The 13,919-nt window shown below is 39.3% G+C and overlaps 1 protein-coding gene across 1 annotated transcript; it reads right to left on the bottom strand.

Annotated features, from left to right (window-relative positions):
• Window positions 1-4,104: 4,104 nt before the first annotated feature.
• LOC102311606 (N-acylneuraminate cytidylyltransferase) lies at window positions 4,105-12,173 on the bottom strand. Its single transcript, XM_042215334.1, has 8 exons — window positions 11,807-12,173; window positions 10,037-10,179; window positions 9,800-9,955; window positions 7,249-7,385; window positions 5,861-5,955; window positions 5,600-5,771; window positions 5,336-5,501; window positions 4,105-5,087 (listed from the first exon to the last, which is right to left on the bottom strand). Exons 1-8 carry the CDS (start codon window positions 12,019-12,021, stop codon window positions 4,873-4,875), a joined length of 1,299 nt encoding a protein of 432 aa, XP_042071268.1. The 5' UTR covers window positions 12,022-12,173; the 3' UTR covers window positions 4,105-4,872.
• Window positions 12,174-13,919: the final 1,746 nt, after the last annotated feature.

The raw sequence follows: 13,919 nt of genomic DNA, 5'->3' as shown, positions 1-13,919 counted from the left end.
TAGTTTCTGTATTCAATCATCGTTTCTGGTGTTTCTGGTGTCTCTGGTGTCTCCAGTTTATTTTTAAAAATGTTTGCTGGTAACTTGCTTTGTTTTTCTTCTTCACCTTTGTTCTCCTTCCTTCATCATTATCGTTTTCACCCAGCCAGAGTAGTTTCACTTACACGTCTTTGCACTTTCCAGTCAGTCCTGTGTGTGTGCAATTTTGTTCCTCCGGCTCCTCCCTGTGAGTTTATCCTGTGCTCAGTTGTCTGCATGCCACAGGGATGAGTTTGTCCATTTAAAGCTCTCAATGAATTGATGACGGTTTAACTTATGAGGAGATGAGAAGGAATTATTGGTTAGATCAAAAGGTTAAATCCTTGCCAGATGGCTCCAAGTTTAATGCCATTTACAAACATCCTTAAAGGAAAGTAGTAAGGCCTTGTAAGGGAACTGAAGACTTCTTTATAGGATTATGACACCTCTTGTAAAAATAAACGCAGTAAGAATCATTAAAATAAAAGTTAAACGTTTAGGGTTTTTAAAAAAATATGATTAAATAAAGTATTGGACCTCCTTACAACTGTATAGTCTACAAGGTTAGATGTCTGTGAAACAGGAATCTGGGTATCCAAATGAAAATCAGTGAGCCTGACGGTTTTTAACTCCCTGCATAACTCTGGAGAGTAAACTCTGTGAGTTTGATGTTTGCTGAAGGGGAAAACACTCTTAATAGTAAAGAAACATCTCAGTAGAGGTGGGCCCAGAGATGTACTGATAAAGCAGGCTGGTCTAGTTAAGCACAAAGATTAAAAATGTGCTGGAGGGGGTTTGGCAAGCAGACAAAAACTTACAATGACAGCTTTTATTTTCTTAGCAAAAGGCAAAGAAAACAAAAGCAAACACAATAACAGAGCAGAGCAGACCAATAGACAATGAGGGTGGACATGACAAAGATATATAAACACAGTAGGAGAGTAGGGCAGAATGGACACACCTTGGAGCACAGCTGAACAGATGCTAACTGACAAGACAGGGATCGTAAAAAGGAACATCAACACCAGACAGGCACGGGACCCGACTGGGGAGACAGACTTCGAATCACAAAAAGAGATTAGACTAGAGAGTAAACAGACCGCAAAAAGTTTATATAATTCATGATCAGGGAAAATAACAACATACTAATATTACCAAGACTTAACATAAGATACTAACTCTAAATTACTGGACCCAGGACCATGAAAGAAAACAATAAGCTGCTACACAATAACAATGGACACAATCATTGTACATTTGCTAAAATACCATTGATTTCAGATAATACACAAACGTATTGCATTCGTACATTCACAACTAATATCATCGGTGTGTCTCAGTTTGCATAGTTCTGTTAGTTCACTTTGACTTGTGTGTGACAGAAAGATGATCTTTGGCACAGTGTTACTAGAGACAGGTCACTATATCCAACATCATATTCCTGCGTTGGGAGCCTCATTGTCAGCATGCTGGACGGGCACAGAGGCCTCCTCATTACCAGTGTCAGTTAGAATGTGTCTTTATTCTCACTGTAATGTTTAACATGTGCAACTTAATATAGTGCAAAGATCTCAACAGTGCAAAGATCACTCACAGCGGTCATAAAAAAACCCCCAAAGAAACTATAAGCTACATAAGATATAAAAACAGAAAAAAATTACAACAGCTATTCCCAACCCATTTGTGCACAGAGCAGATTCAAATAGATGCTGCTGTGTTTAATGCTCGTACATTGATGCCCCATTAAAGAAGATTCAAGTCATGTAAATAATAAGCTCTTTATGGAGGACAAAACAATCTCAGAGAGACTTGTTCTTCCTGAGGACCCCCAGGAAGTATAGTCTCTGTTATGTCTGCTGTGATGTTTACACTCCAGGTTAGATCCTCTTTGATGTAAAGTCCCTGAAACCAGAGGTCTGTGACCCTCTCCACAGTCCCCCGGTGATATTTAAAGGCTTATTGTCTTGTTTTTTTCTTCCTGAAGTCAGTGATCAGTTCTTTTTTCTTGGATGTATTCAGGAGCAGGTTGTTATCTCTGCATTGCTGACACATTTAAAGCTGTTTAAACATTTTGTAGCCTTCATTTTTTCATTCATCCATTCATTTTAAGAGATTTACTAACAGACAATAACAAATAAATGTCATTGACCGGACTTAGGAGGTGTGGAAATCCTGATTATCTGGTTGTACAGGTGGAATTGGTGACATTTTTCAGTCAGGTGTGTTTGTGACAAGTAGATGAATACTTTAGAGATGAGTCGGCGCAGGCAAGTGGAGACACAGAAAAAGCAGGATTTATTCCTGTCAGTTAATTATTTGTGCATCCTTATCTTCTTTGGGACTAAGACGTAAAGAGGGGAATCAAGGATATGCAGTCTATGAAATGAGAGAGGGCATGAAAATGACACACGGCAAAAGGGGCAAAGCAGTGGCAAGGCAACACTCAAGGCACAGGGACGGTTTGACAGTTAGTTCTGTCTTTAAAGGCATGACCTTTGATGCAAATGAACAAACCTGATTTGCAACTTTTATATGCAAAGATTTTCATTGTATAAACTTCTAATAAAACAAGACAAAAGCATCTGCACTAAGAAATTCTAGCAATGACAGTTTGGCACTTACAATATCTTGAAATAAACTCTATGCACATTTAAGCCTGTTTGTTTTTCAGTGGGCATTTTAGATGCAGGTGATTCGGTCCCAGGCTGCTCCAGTCTGCATGCCAAATGTTCTTGGATACTAAGATAAGATACTAACCCCATGTTTCCCATGTTCTAGACCTGAAAACTTTGATCTTTGGTTTCATTCTATAATACTGACCTTATTTTTCTATGAAGGTTTGAACTTTGAGAGTTTTTAAAGAAGAAAGAAACGTGTGAAAATGTTCATACCTGTCTGAGAAAAGTGTATAAAGTGCGTACTGTGGGGTTTTTCAGACTTACAACATCTATAATAATTGTAAAAAATAAAGCTGGCTACTTCGCGGATTTCACCTATCATGGGTTATTCGTGGGCCGGCAATAAGTCGGACTCAACCAGAAACGAGATCATGTCTGTCACCGATTCTGTTTGTAATTTTTGAGGACAGAATTTCAAGGCATAGCCAAGTGCTGGAAGGCTTTCACCACTTTCAGATTTGACAGTGGAAGGCACTGCCAAATCTGAGGCCATGGTCCTCAGCTGGAAAAGGGTGGAGACCAAAATTGACCCGTGCCAGAATTTCTTTTGGCAGAGAAATTGTCCGATGTTCAAAATAACATTAGCAAATGCCATGAAGTGTTGAGTTTTTGTGATGACCTAAATTGTCTTTGTCCAACTACATTCCTGTTAAGAAAATGGATAATGATGACAGTACCCAAACTTGTTTTGTTAACTTGAAATATTTTATTAATTTAAAAATAATTATAAAATAATCATAATCCAGTCAAATTAAAACCAGAGAATGATTTAAAAGACATTTAACCAAAACAAGCACAGGAGAAAAGCAATGCAAAATCTTTGAATAACAGAATTAAAAATGGAAAGAATACACCTTTACACATACACCTTACCCCACCTCCCCCTCCCAAACACTGTTAAATTCTTATTTTTAAAGAATACGTTTGCTTTCTTACCCTATTCTAGAATAATCTAGAGTATACTACAGTGAGGAGAAACCTAGCTAAGCATATAGCCTGCAAAAAGAGGAAAGTGACAGAATCCAGCTAGCTTCACCTCCAAACCTTACCAAGAAACCATCAAACTTCAGTTTTATTTAACCCCTTAGCAGTCGGACGTACCGCCCACGGTACGTCCGACTGCTAACCCTTATAGGCAAAATTTGTAGGACTGCTAAGGGGTTAAGGCATTGCCCTTATGTTTGAAGCAGGGCAGCAGGGCAGCAGGGGATATCAGCGGCATAAACAACAGATGCATGATAACTGTGACATGTTTTTGAGTGGAGAGGTGATAGAGGACTTCATTTCTTTTTCACATCGACCTTGTAATTATTTGGATTTTTGCATGACTTCTTCCCAGTACTTGGAGGCACTATCTGCCAGTTTCGAAAAAGAAAAACATAACAGTGACTCCATCTGTAGATTTGTGATTACAGAGAGATCTTACACGGTAGCTTCAGAGTTGACCCCAAACATTGCTTTCTAGTACAGTCCTCCAGTGTCCTTGTAGTAAATGTGACAGTTCAGTGCAGCCTTGCTAGTGCTAGCTTAACGCGTTATGTTTACATTTGGTGCTTTACTTTGTGTGATGGAATTCAACCCTAACCTAAATTAACATCTGATTTAACGTATGAAATTCAAAGCGTTGTCAAAATTTCTTCTTTTATTCCATGTGCAAGAATCCTATTCATAGTGTGTGTGTGTGCGTGTGTTTGGGGAGGGGGGACAAAAACCTTCACTGCATGAGGTCTGGGTGCAAGTTTCTTTGCTTTAACCCAGCTACTGCCAAGTCGGACATGAATGCCAGGGAATATTTTTGACCAGGTTTATTAAATCAACCGAAAAAAAACTTCTATTAGTGTTAAAAATGAAGACAATTTTGAGAACCTAAGCGGTCAAGTACATTGCTTAGCCATAGTGAAAAAAAATACATTTTTGGTGCAACAAGTTTGTTGTTTGGACCTTTAGTGGGAACAGTTTCCTTGTAGTTTATTTTTTAAAACAAAAGTGTTTTATAATGTGTTAATGTGTTTTGTGTTTATGTACAGACCACATGACTTTTTTGATGTCCTGATATATAAAACCTTAGATTGAAAGAGGGTGGGCTACTGTAAATCTGGCCTCAATACTTCTAACATGCATGTGCATCGTTTAGTTTTATTACTCTCAACCTTTTCCATGTAGACTTCTTTTAAGATTAGAAGTTGTGGCGGTCGATGCGGTTGTGCTCCCTCTGAGATTTTGCCTTTTGCTTCTGCAGCAGAATGTGCTCGGTGAAATCCCTCACGGCTCCCGATCCCCCAGCACAATGGCAGATGTACTTTGCAGCCTTTTTAGCCACAGCTGGAGCATCGCCGGGTACTGCACTCAGCCCTGCCAGGTTCAGGCATTTCACATCTGCTTGATCAAAACCTGAGAGGGGAACAGAAGATCATTAGTCCCTATAATAATTTACTTAAACAAGCTGCAGAGATTGGCTGCACAAACACAAACAGTCAGACATCTTTAATTGTTAATTTGTTGCCAGACACTATTCAGATTTGATTAAAACAGCACTTTAACATAAATGTTAAATACACCACTTTTTAAAGCAGTAGCCTCAACATGTTTCCAATTCCTGCCAATTAAACTGTTAACAAATAAAAATACAGTTGTTTTACCCATGAACGCCACATCCTTCCATTCCAGCTTCTTCTTCTCAACGATTGATTGCAAATCATTCAGCGGCTCCTGTCCCACCTTCTCAACCTTGCACATTATCCTATCTTCAAGTTTTTGAAGCAAAGCTGGGTCAATGGGGTCTTTCTCTGTGGTCAACAGTATGACCTGGTGAAGTGAGACAGAGTGCAGTTTTGTGAGCGACGTTCCACAAGATGGGCCAGTTTACGTAATTCTGTTCAGACAGCTGAAAAAAAAAATCCAACCTCAACTTGTTCTTCCTGCAGCATCCGAAGCCCAGTTGTGTCTCTGGTGTTGACAGACACCATTGCCTCTCCCGACACAGACATAAAGATCTTTCCATCAGTTAAACAGCCGGAAATGTTGCAGAACATTAGGCGGACCACCTCTGGTGTGTCCTTACCGAAGTAACCGTACCTGATTGGAGAAACATAGGCTGTATCAGGAAAGGGAATGGATAGTTGATTAAAAGCTGACTGGTAGACATTATTTTCGGCGCTTCTCACCTGAGAACCCTCTGTTCTGCCACAGGCCAGTCGATGTCCACGTCTATATCTACGCTGTACTCCGGCAGCATCTCATAGTAGGTTAACTTACCGCCCTACAGAGGTGAAAACACAAGCATGACAGATGTATTGTTACACAAAGGGTTTGGAAAAGCCGTGGAGCTGTCACAGTCCAATTTGGTCCTTTGGTTTATTATAGATTTTTTCCCCCTTGTTGGGTACCAGCCAGATCTCTGTCCTTATGTTTTGGGTTTTGTTTTGTGCCAGATTCTTCTCCTAAATACATCAAACTACACAACAATTAAAAGAGAAATACGCAAGACTCTGAGTATCAAATGAAATTGAACCCAATATCAGTTTGTTACAGCCCTAGCAGGGCCTCCTCCTGAAGGTGCCTGTGTGGGCGTGTCCCACTACCTCTTCTGCCTGAGGTGCCACCTTTCCCTTTTACACAGCTGACTCCCGTCAGTAATCAGGGAGATTTAAGCCCAGGGAAAGGTGAGCTCTGGGCCAGAGTGCGGTACAGCTGTAGCTATGGAGCTAGTGAGCTGAGTGTTTTAGCTGTGGTGAGTGTTGTAGCTAGTGAGCTGTGTACTAGTGCTGTGTTGTAGCTGAGTATTTGTGCTAGTGAGCTAGTGTTGTAGTATGAGCTGTGTTTTTGTGGTTTTCAGCTAGTGAGCTGCTCTTTCTTTTTGGCTTACGTTTTACTTTATTGACCACGCCTGAGTTTTGTTTGTTTTCTTAAATGGTGATAGCGGCTTGTCCGTCTCTTTTAGTTGAGTATAAAGAACTTTAATAAAACTCTTTAATTTAACCCTTTTGCCTCCTTGACTCCTTTTTCTAACCCGGTCACTTTTTGTTACTCCCCCTCACCGCCTAGACCCCTCAGGGGAACGTAACACAGTTTCAGTAAGAATCCCACAAAAATAGAACACAACTAACTAAACTTTCAACACAGGAAATCCAGCTCAGAAAGTCTGTTTTTTCTTTACTTCCTCCCAAAGTTAAGTTCAGCTTCTTATTCAATGAAACTTTTTTCTATAAAAATAACATTGTTCCTGTTTTAAGCAGACTTTTTTCCTGCAGTCCAAGGACTCCTTTTCATAATAAAGAGTCTGGAGATTTCAAAAGGTTGCAGACAGCATGCCGAGATATTTTTACAGCAAAAGGGATTGAACAATCTCTTCGACAACTTAGCTGATGAAATCTGATCCATTTGTCATCAATCTCATCTGCTGCTGTCTTATAGGTGTGTGTTTAATGTTGGTGCCAACCAGGAATAAAAAAAGGCACGGTTTAATTGTTGGGCATTGGGGCTGTTTTTTCAGTTATTATAAAGTCATTATAGTCATTTTAAACCATATATGCACCACCACCATCACCTTTACCTGCAAGTGTCCTTCCTTTTCAATGATCTCTTTTTTGGCAAAGTAAAATGAGCCATTCTCACACAGCTCCCCTGGCCAGTCCTGACGCCGCGGCCGTTTGGCTGGCTCCAGATTGAATGGCACTGTTTGCTCACCAGCTAGAAAGAAGCAGGATCCATTAATAACAATGCAAACTCCTCTTTCCATTAAGTAGTTATTTACACAGAGAAGCTGTCTGCTTCTTGACACAGTAACCAGTGTGTGAGTGAACTGAGTTTTTAAAAAGACATTTAAGGGAAATTAATGCCATCATAGTAGGTGGGTGATCAAATCTGTGAGAAATGTGTTAAATTCTGTAGCTTTGTTTGTTTGTATGTCTTTTATCATATACATGTTAAGAGTTGTATTGATCTGTTCATAAAACTAATGAAAAAAGGAAACACGAGTGTGCACGATGAAGAAGGATGAAAAGGAAATTCCAGTAAAAGGAACAACAGTCACGATCTATACCTCCAACAACCAGTTTATGAGTTAACCTTTAAACTGGTTGTAAACCTGTAGGTAGGTGTGTAACCAAGTGCACTGACAGGTTGTGTGCATGTGGGTAATTACAAACACAACCTAGAAATACATGTATGTGCCAAAGAGAAATGACTTTATGCCAAGTAAAACAGGATGCATGGTTCAAAATGTCTTATTGGTGACAAGTAAGCAAGTGAAAAGGAATTAACAACTAAATTAGGACTTAAAGTTTGATTTTATGATTCACCGCATCAGGATATATTAGAACTCCGTATGGTGACAGTAGGAACTTAAGAGTCTTTTAGTTCTTGTCTGAGGAGATTCACTGTTGCTGCAAAAAACCCTTCACTTCTGTGAGATTCTGGGTCTTTCATGCCTCTTTTAAAATACAAAAGTGTGGGACTAGTCAGCTAGATTTTTAAATGTTAGCTGTTATTAGTTTTGTTTTATTAATGTACAGCAGCAGTTTAATGTTCAAAGTTACAATGCCACCAGCCACTACCTGGAGCTGCGCACCTGACAGATGGCTGCACTCCTCTTTGGCACTCTGTGTGAATGCAAGATATAAATGAAGAAAAGTGGAAAATGAACTAGTGACAGCCGTGATAACCGGCGATGTTTTGGATTATTATTAGTATAACTATGGAGAGTGAACAAGATTGAAAAGATCAGTGTCTTGTTATTTCTTTAAGCTATCAACATACTGGGAAATGATGCAAGTACCTGACTTTTGTTTTGTTACATGAATCTGCTGCATCTGATTTAGGTTGGTAAGAAATGTCAGGCACAGTGTGCAGTGACTTAATTATTGGTACCTCTTTTAACTCAGCCAAAAAGTGGTAGGGCACATATAATCACAGAGCAGGGTCAGCAGATACTGAGGCACTATGTGAGGAGTGAATTAGAGAGAAGATTGTGAGGCAGGTCTTCTCATCATACATCACTGTCTGACCTCGCAAATGTGCCCCAGGAAGAATCATAAAAAAAAAAAATTCCCATATAACTTCTAAATTTTGTGGAAAGCCTTCCCAGAAGAGTTGAAGCCATTATAGTTGCAAAACGTCAGCAGAGATCATATTAAACCCTATGGATTAAGAATGGGACGTTCATATGCATGTAAGGTTAGACAAGCAAATACTTTTGGCAGTATATTGCATTTTGTAAACACTCTCTGCAGGGAGACGAGTAATCCATGAATGCCTAACAACTGCCTCTGTGCTTCCCCCGGGTGGAAAACAAGCACAAGTGTGAGTAAGTATCAAAACTGAAAGCTGCTTGCATGCAGATCAATAATTATCAGATGAAGGGAGCTGATAAGCTTGGAAATTTAGTACTGTAATAGCTCAAATAACCAGTTCTCAACTTGGAACCAGTTCTCCAATCCCATTTTTAGAAACACCAAGCAGTTAAAAAACAAGTATAAAAAAGAAAGACTGTCACTGTAAGGATTTATTGTTTGTCCAGTGAAGCACCTGTTTTGTTTATCGCAGTTAATAATTACTAAGGTGCAGGTGCAAAGATCGTCTATTTAATGGCTGCTCCTCCCTGTCATTTGAATCCTTTAACATACCAACAAGAAATCTGACCTTTTTGTGAAAATTGAGAAAGTGAGTGTAAAAAAACAACACACAGGTCTATTTGGAAGAGAAGACAAACAAGATGAACAGGATAACCACACCCTCTAAAAATAGTTTAAATACTTTCCTTTAGGCAGCTGAAATATAAGAAGCACTCCAAGAGCACAAACCTCATTCATTACATTAATTTTATGTTCTTTGTTGTTTTTAAATGCATTTTAAGAGGTTTGTAGTGCAATAAGAATCAGATAAGGGGGGCACTGATATGTTTAGTTATACAAACATGTAGGAGCACGTAATGGATAATAGATGAATAACTTGAGCTTATTATATAAAAATATACTACAGTATATTTCTAACTAACTAGGCAGCTCATTCTCTTTCTCTTCATAATACTTTCTGTAAGACAGTAACACATTTTGTAAAAGGTAAACGTGAGATCAGAGGTCAAATGTGCAGACTTGCTCACTTACATCCTTTTTTAACCTCCTTCCAGCGAAACTGGTGTCTCCTGACCACTGCGAAGACTGAATCGTAACCGTGCACCGTGATCTTCTCCAAGGCCTCCTTCACATGGAACGGGTGGAGACACGGTGACGTAGCCTGGAAGTGGCAAACTATATCCACCTCTGTGAAAACAAAAGCAGAGTAATCTGCACTGTGTGGCAGCAGGACAATGCTTTGAGACCATCTTAGAAACACGTTTCTACCTTTATGGTGCTCAAGAAACTCTTGGATGGTTTCTACTGATGAGGAAAAGTCTCTGGAGACTTTAGGACTCCTCCGGTGCACCTGAGCACCCCATGCCTTTGCAACTTCCTCAATTTTATCATGGTCCGTTGATACCCACACACTGTGAAAGTGAAGGTGCATAATCATTATTATTAATTGTAACCGTCTCTTTTCATAACACTACTAGACGTTCTGTAATTTGTCCTCATAGCCAAAGATATAGTGATTAGAGATCGTCCAATGTAAGCGATTAAGAAAAACAATACTCTGATATATCGCCCGATATTTTTGTTTTTGGATATACAAAACAGTTAATTTCTCTACCAATTGTCATGTGTTATTTATTTTTTTAATTGTTTGTTTACTCCCGTTTTTGTTCGGATCAGTGTGTTGAATTTGTGGTGTTGCAAGAGGGAAGTTGGAACTTTGAACAGTCAACACTCGTAATATAGTTGAAGGGTGTTTCTTCTGTCTCTTTTTTGCTTATTTAATTTTTATGTCGACATTTTTATATCGATATCGACTTTTGGTCTATGGATGTGATCCATTATAATTACAGAGATTAGACTGAGACTCAGTCTCTTCACATTTTTTTTACTTAACACATGAAAGCTCACTGAACAAATTGGGGGTGGATCAGGAAATTTGCAAAATCAAATCTGTGTATCCACCTGTTGGGGCGGCTTAAGAGGGATTCTGGGCTTAATATTAATAAATGTGTCCAGTATAATTGTCGACAATGACACAGCCAGCTGTGATAATGATGGCAGAGAAGTCTCACCTTATCAGAAAAGAAGACATGACCTGCAAAAAGCTAACAAAACAAAATGAGAATTTGTGTCTGTAATTAACCACACGCACACAACCTGCCAGCCTCTTGGTGACACACGTACCTCCAAGCTTATCGGTAAACTAACAAACCAGTTGTAGGAAGACTAAATAACTGGTAATTGCTGTTCTTTTCGCTGGAATATAAATTATGCCCTAGCTCAGTGCGCATGCTCCATTTTTTTATGAACGAATCTGATGTACGATAAAAACAAACAAACAAGACAACAACAACAAATCTGCACTTATAGTAAGCAGATTTTTTTGATGAATGATCTCATGTTGGTTAAACGATGGCTGCAGCGGCACTAAACTGTTAACGGATAATTAAACTGAGCTCACAGTGCAATAACTTATTGGCAGTTTGGACGTTTTAGGGTTTTGTTGCATAATTGTATGAATTACTGTAACTCACAGTTTAAGTGTATGAGTAGTTATATTTCAGCTGAGGGTGACTTTAATGGGAAGAGACAAATTCCAGATGTTAATAGTGTTTGTAACGTCAAAATAAGTTTGACAAAAATGTTAGAAAATGTTTCTCATAATCTGCAGGTTATGTCTGCGGAGTCACGCCGATGAAAAAAAGAAGTGGAATAATGTAGATAAATGCGAGCAGTTTTCTTCATTTGTGACTTTGTTTAAGTAAACATCCTAAAAGGACGCGTGGGACTCCTCCACGTCAGACTTAAAGCTGAGCACAGAGCTGCTGAGCGATCAGGTAGCAAACTGATGCATTTTATATTCCCTGACTTTACTGATGTGCAGAATACTTTAAGGAGGCCGTTATGACATGTGGACAGAAGTAGGTTAATATAATATAATCAACTCTGATTTGATGTTTTCATTACGAAAATACATTAAAGTTGGCTGTTGGTGATCGTTCATCTGACCCTACAATAAAAGCTCTTGTCCTTCCTCACCTGTCAAACATTCCCGAGTCCACGGCGGCCCTCAGCACCCACCCGATGAGCGGGACCCCGGCCAGCATCTTGATGTTTTTCAGCGGGATCCCTTTGCTCCCCCCTCGAGCTAAAATTAAAGCTGCTATGTGACTCTTGTCATTCCGCGGCATCTTGCTCGATGACTGACTTTCGTCTAACGAGGTCTCATTGTTTCTCCGTGTAGCGGATGCCATAACGACGTCAAAGATCTACTCCTACTACGAAGCAAGGTCTGGGTTTATCCGGGTGACTTCCGTGGCCTACTATGAAGGTGGCTCACTTATTACCGACATAAATCGCTATGATAACCTGTGCAGTAGATCTACCTGCTCCGGAGCAGGTTAAGTAAAATTTTAGAGAGCAACAGGTGTGAAAAGCACCGCCCACTGACCAATCAGGTCTCCGGAACACAGCGTCATTAATGAAAGATCGCTCAGCCCTCTGCAGGGAGAGGAGGCGGGTTTAAAGTTTGTTCTATACGCCTTATGAGCCGAACCAGGACACACGCACTATACCGACCTGTGTGTGTATTAACGTGGTGAATTAGAAAATGTATCAAATGTTATTCTCCTCGCATACATTTTGCTGTACCTGCAGCTGTTTGAACAACGAACACACACAAGGAGCACCTGTTCAATCAGTCACATTACCTTTGATCTGCAGACAGACTGAAGCGATTCCCACGTCTCCTGTATCAGGATATGAGACAGGAAGCTTTAATGTTTAAATTGATTAAACGTGCAGCTAAATCACCACATTAACTATTTTCTGTGGCATTAGAACTGTTGTCCTTTTTACGACAGTGTTTCATTTCACTGGTATGTTTGTAATGTTTTTGATTTTTAACTGCCACGTGATAATGCCTGGGGTGTCGGTGATATAGGGATCTTTTCCAGTAGAAGAAGAGTTGTATGATCCGCGAAACGCTCCTTTTTGACTGGCCAGATGCTGATGACACCACGCCTCTCTCTTTTTTCTAACCGGAAAAGATGAGAAGTCAGGATATGAAGGAGCTGTCCGCTGTGTTGAAACTACAATATGATTGAGATGGACTACACTCTTAATTCAGCAGGTAAAGGATAACAGCCTGTTACAAAGGCTGTGATTTTAAAGAACCAAACTTTGGCTTTTATCTAAAACCCTTCACTCAGCCCTCACACTGAGTGTTTAGATGCCAGCCCCACTTACTGCTCTGTCATTGTTGATTTTTCCAGCAGCTCTCTGACCTTATAGAGCGATTCTTGTTTCTCTTGTTAAAAATATGATGTCCTCCATAACACTGACTGATACTATCACTGATATATGGATTTTTATTGATTATTTCCTCTATTACATCTTCCCTCAGATTATCTTCATATCGTACTTATTATTTATTTATTTATTTATTTATTTATTTATTTATTTATTTATTTATTTATTTATTTATTTAATATAGTTTTTTGTTCTTCTTGGTGAATTTGAACGAGCAACAAAAGAGAACCAGGAGCAGCAAGCAATCAATCCATGATTAATATTTCACAGAACACACAGAGTGTTTTTTCTGGAATTTACAAGACTTGCTTTGGTGAAAGTTCACACAATATTCTGTTCTGTTTTATCTAAAATATGAAAACATAACATTTGCTTATTGCAGACTAGACTGCACATACAAACCTTGCACATGTGTTTCCACACATGTGTTAAATCTATTCTAGTTCTATTATTTAATTCTGCTTGTCACTAGATGAGATGACCAAAAAACGATTCCACTTAGTGAACGATGTGCCAACACCCCTAATTCCCAAAACGGCGTTGAGCCTGCTTTTTGGTTTAACTTTTGCACCTTGTTAAAATTTCAGTTAATGCATCACCTTTTGTTTCTCAGGCTGTGAAAATAAAACTTGAGACTAGTTTTTAATTGTGAATGTTCACTCCTTCACTGCTTTCAGTCTTTTAAGGCTGAAAGCACTGGAGGAGCTTTCAGCTCCTTCAGTGCTTAATTAAGGCTTTTTAATGAGGCACACACTCAACTGTGTTGCACACCTTTAAGAGGGAACATCTCTCTGATTTATTTACTCCTAAAGGTGCCATTCATGATCCGCATTTGTTAAAT

Source organism: Haplochromis burtoni, unplaced genomic scaffold, assembly GCF_018398535.1.
Source record: "Haplochromis burtoni strain Fernald_Lab_line unplaced genomic scaffold, NCSU_Asbu1 Contig_696, whole genome shotgun sequence".
Taxonomy (NCBI): Eukaryota; Metazoa; Chordata; class Actinopteri; order Cichliformes; family Cichlidae; genus Haplochromis; species Haplochromis burtoni.
The sequence above is the reverse complement of the archived record's forward strand: the minus strand, read 5'-3'. Positions and strand labels throughout refer to the sequence as shown.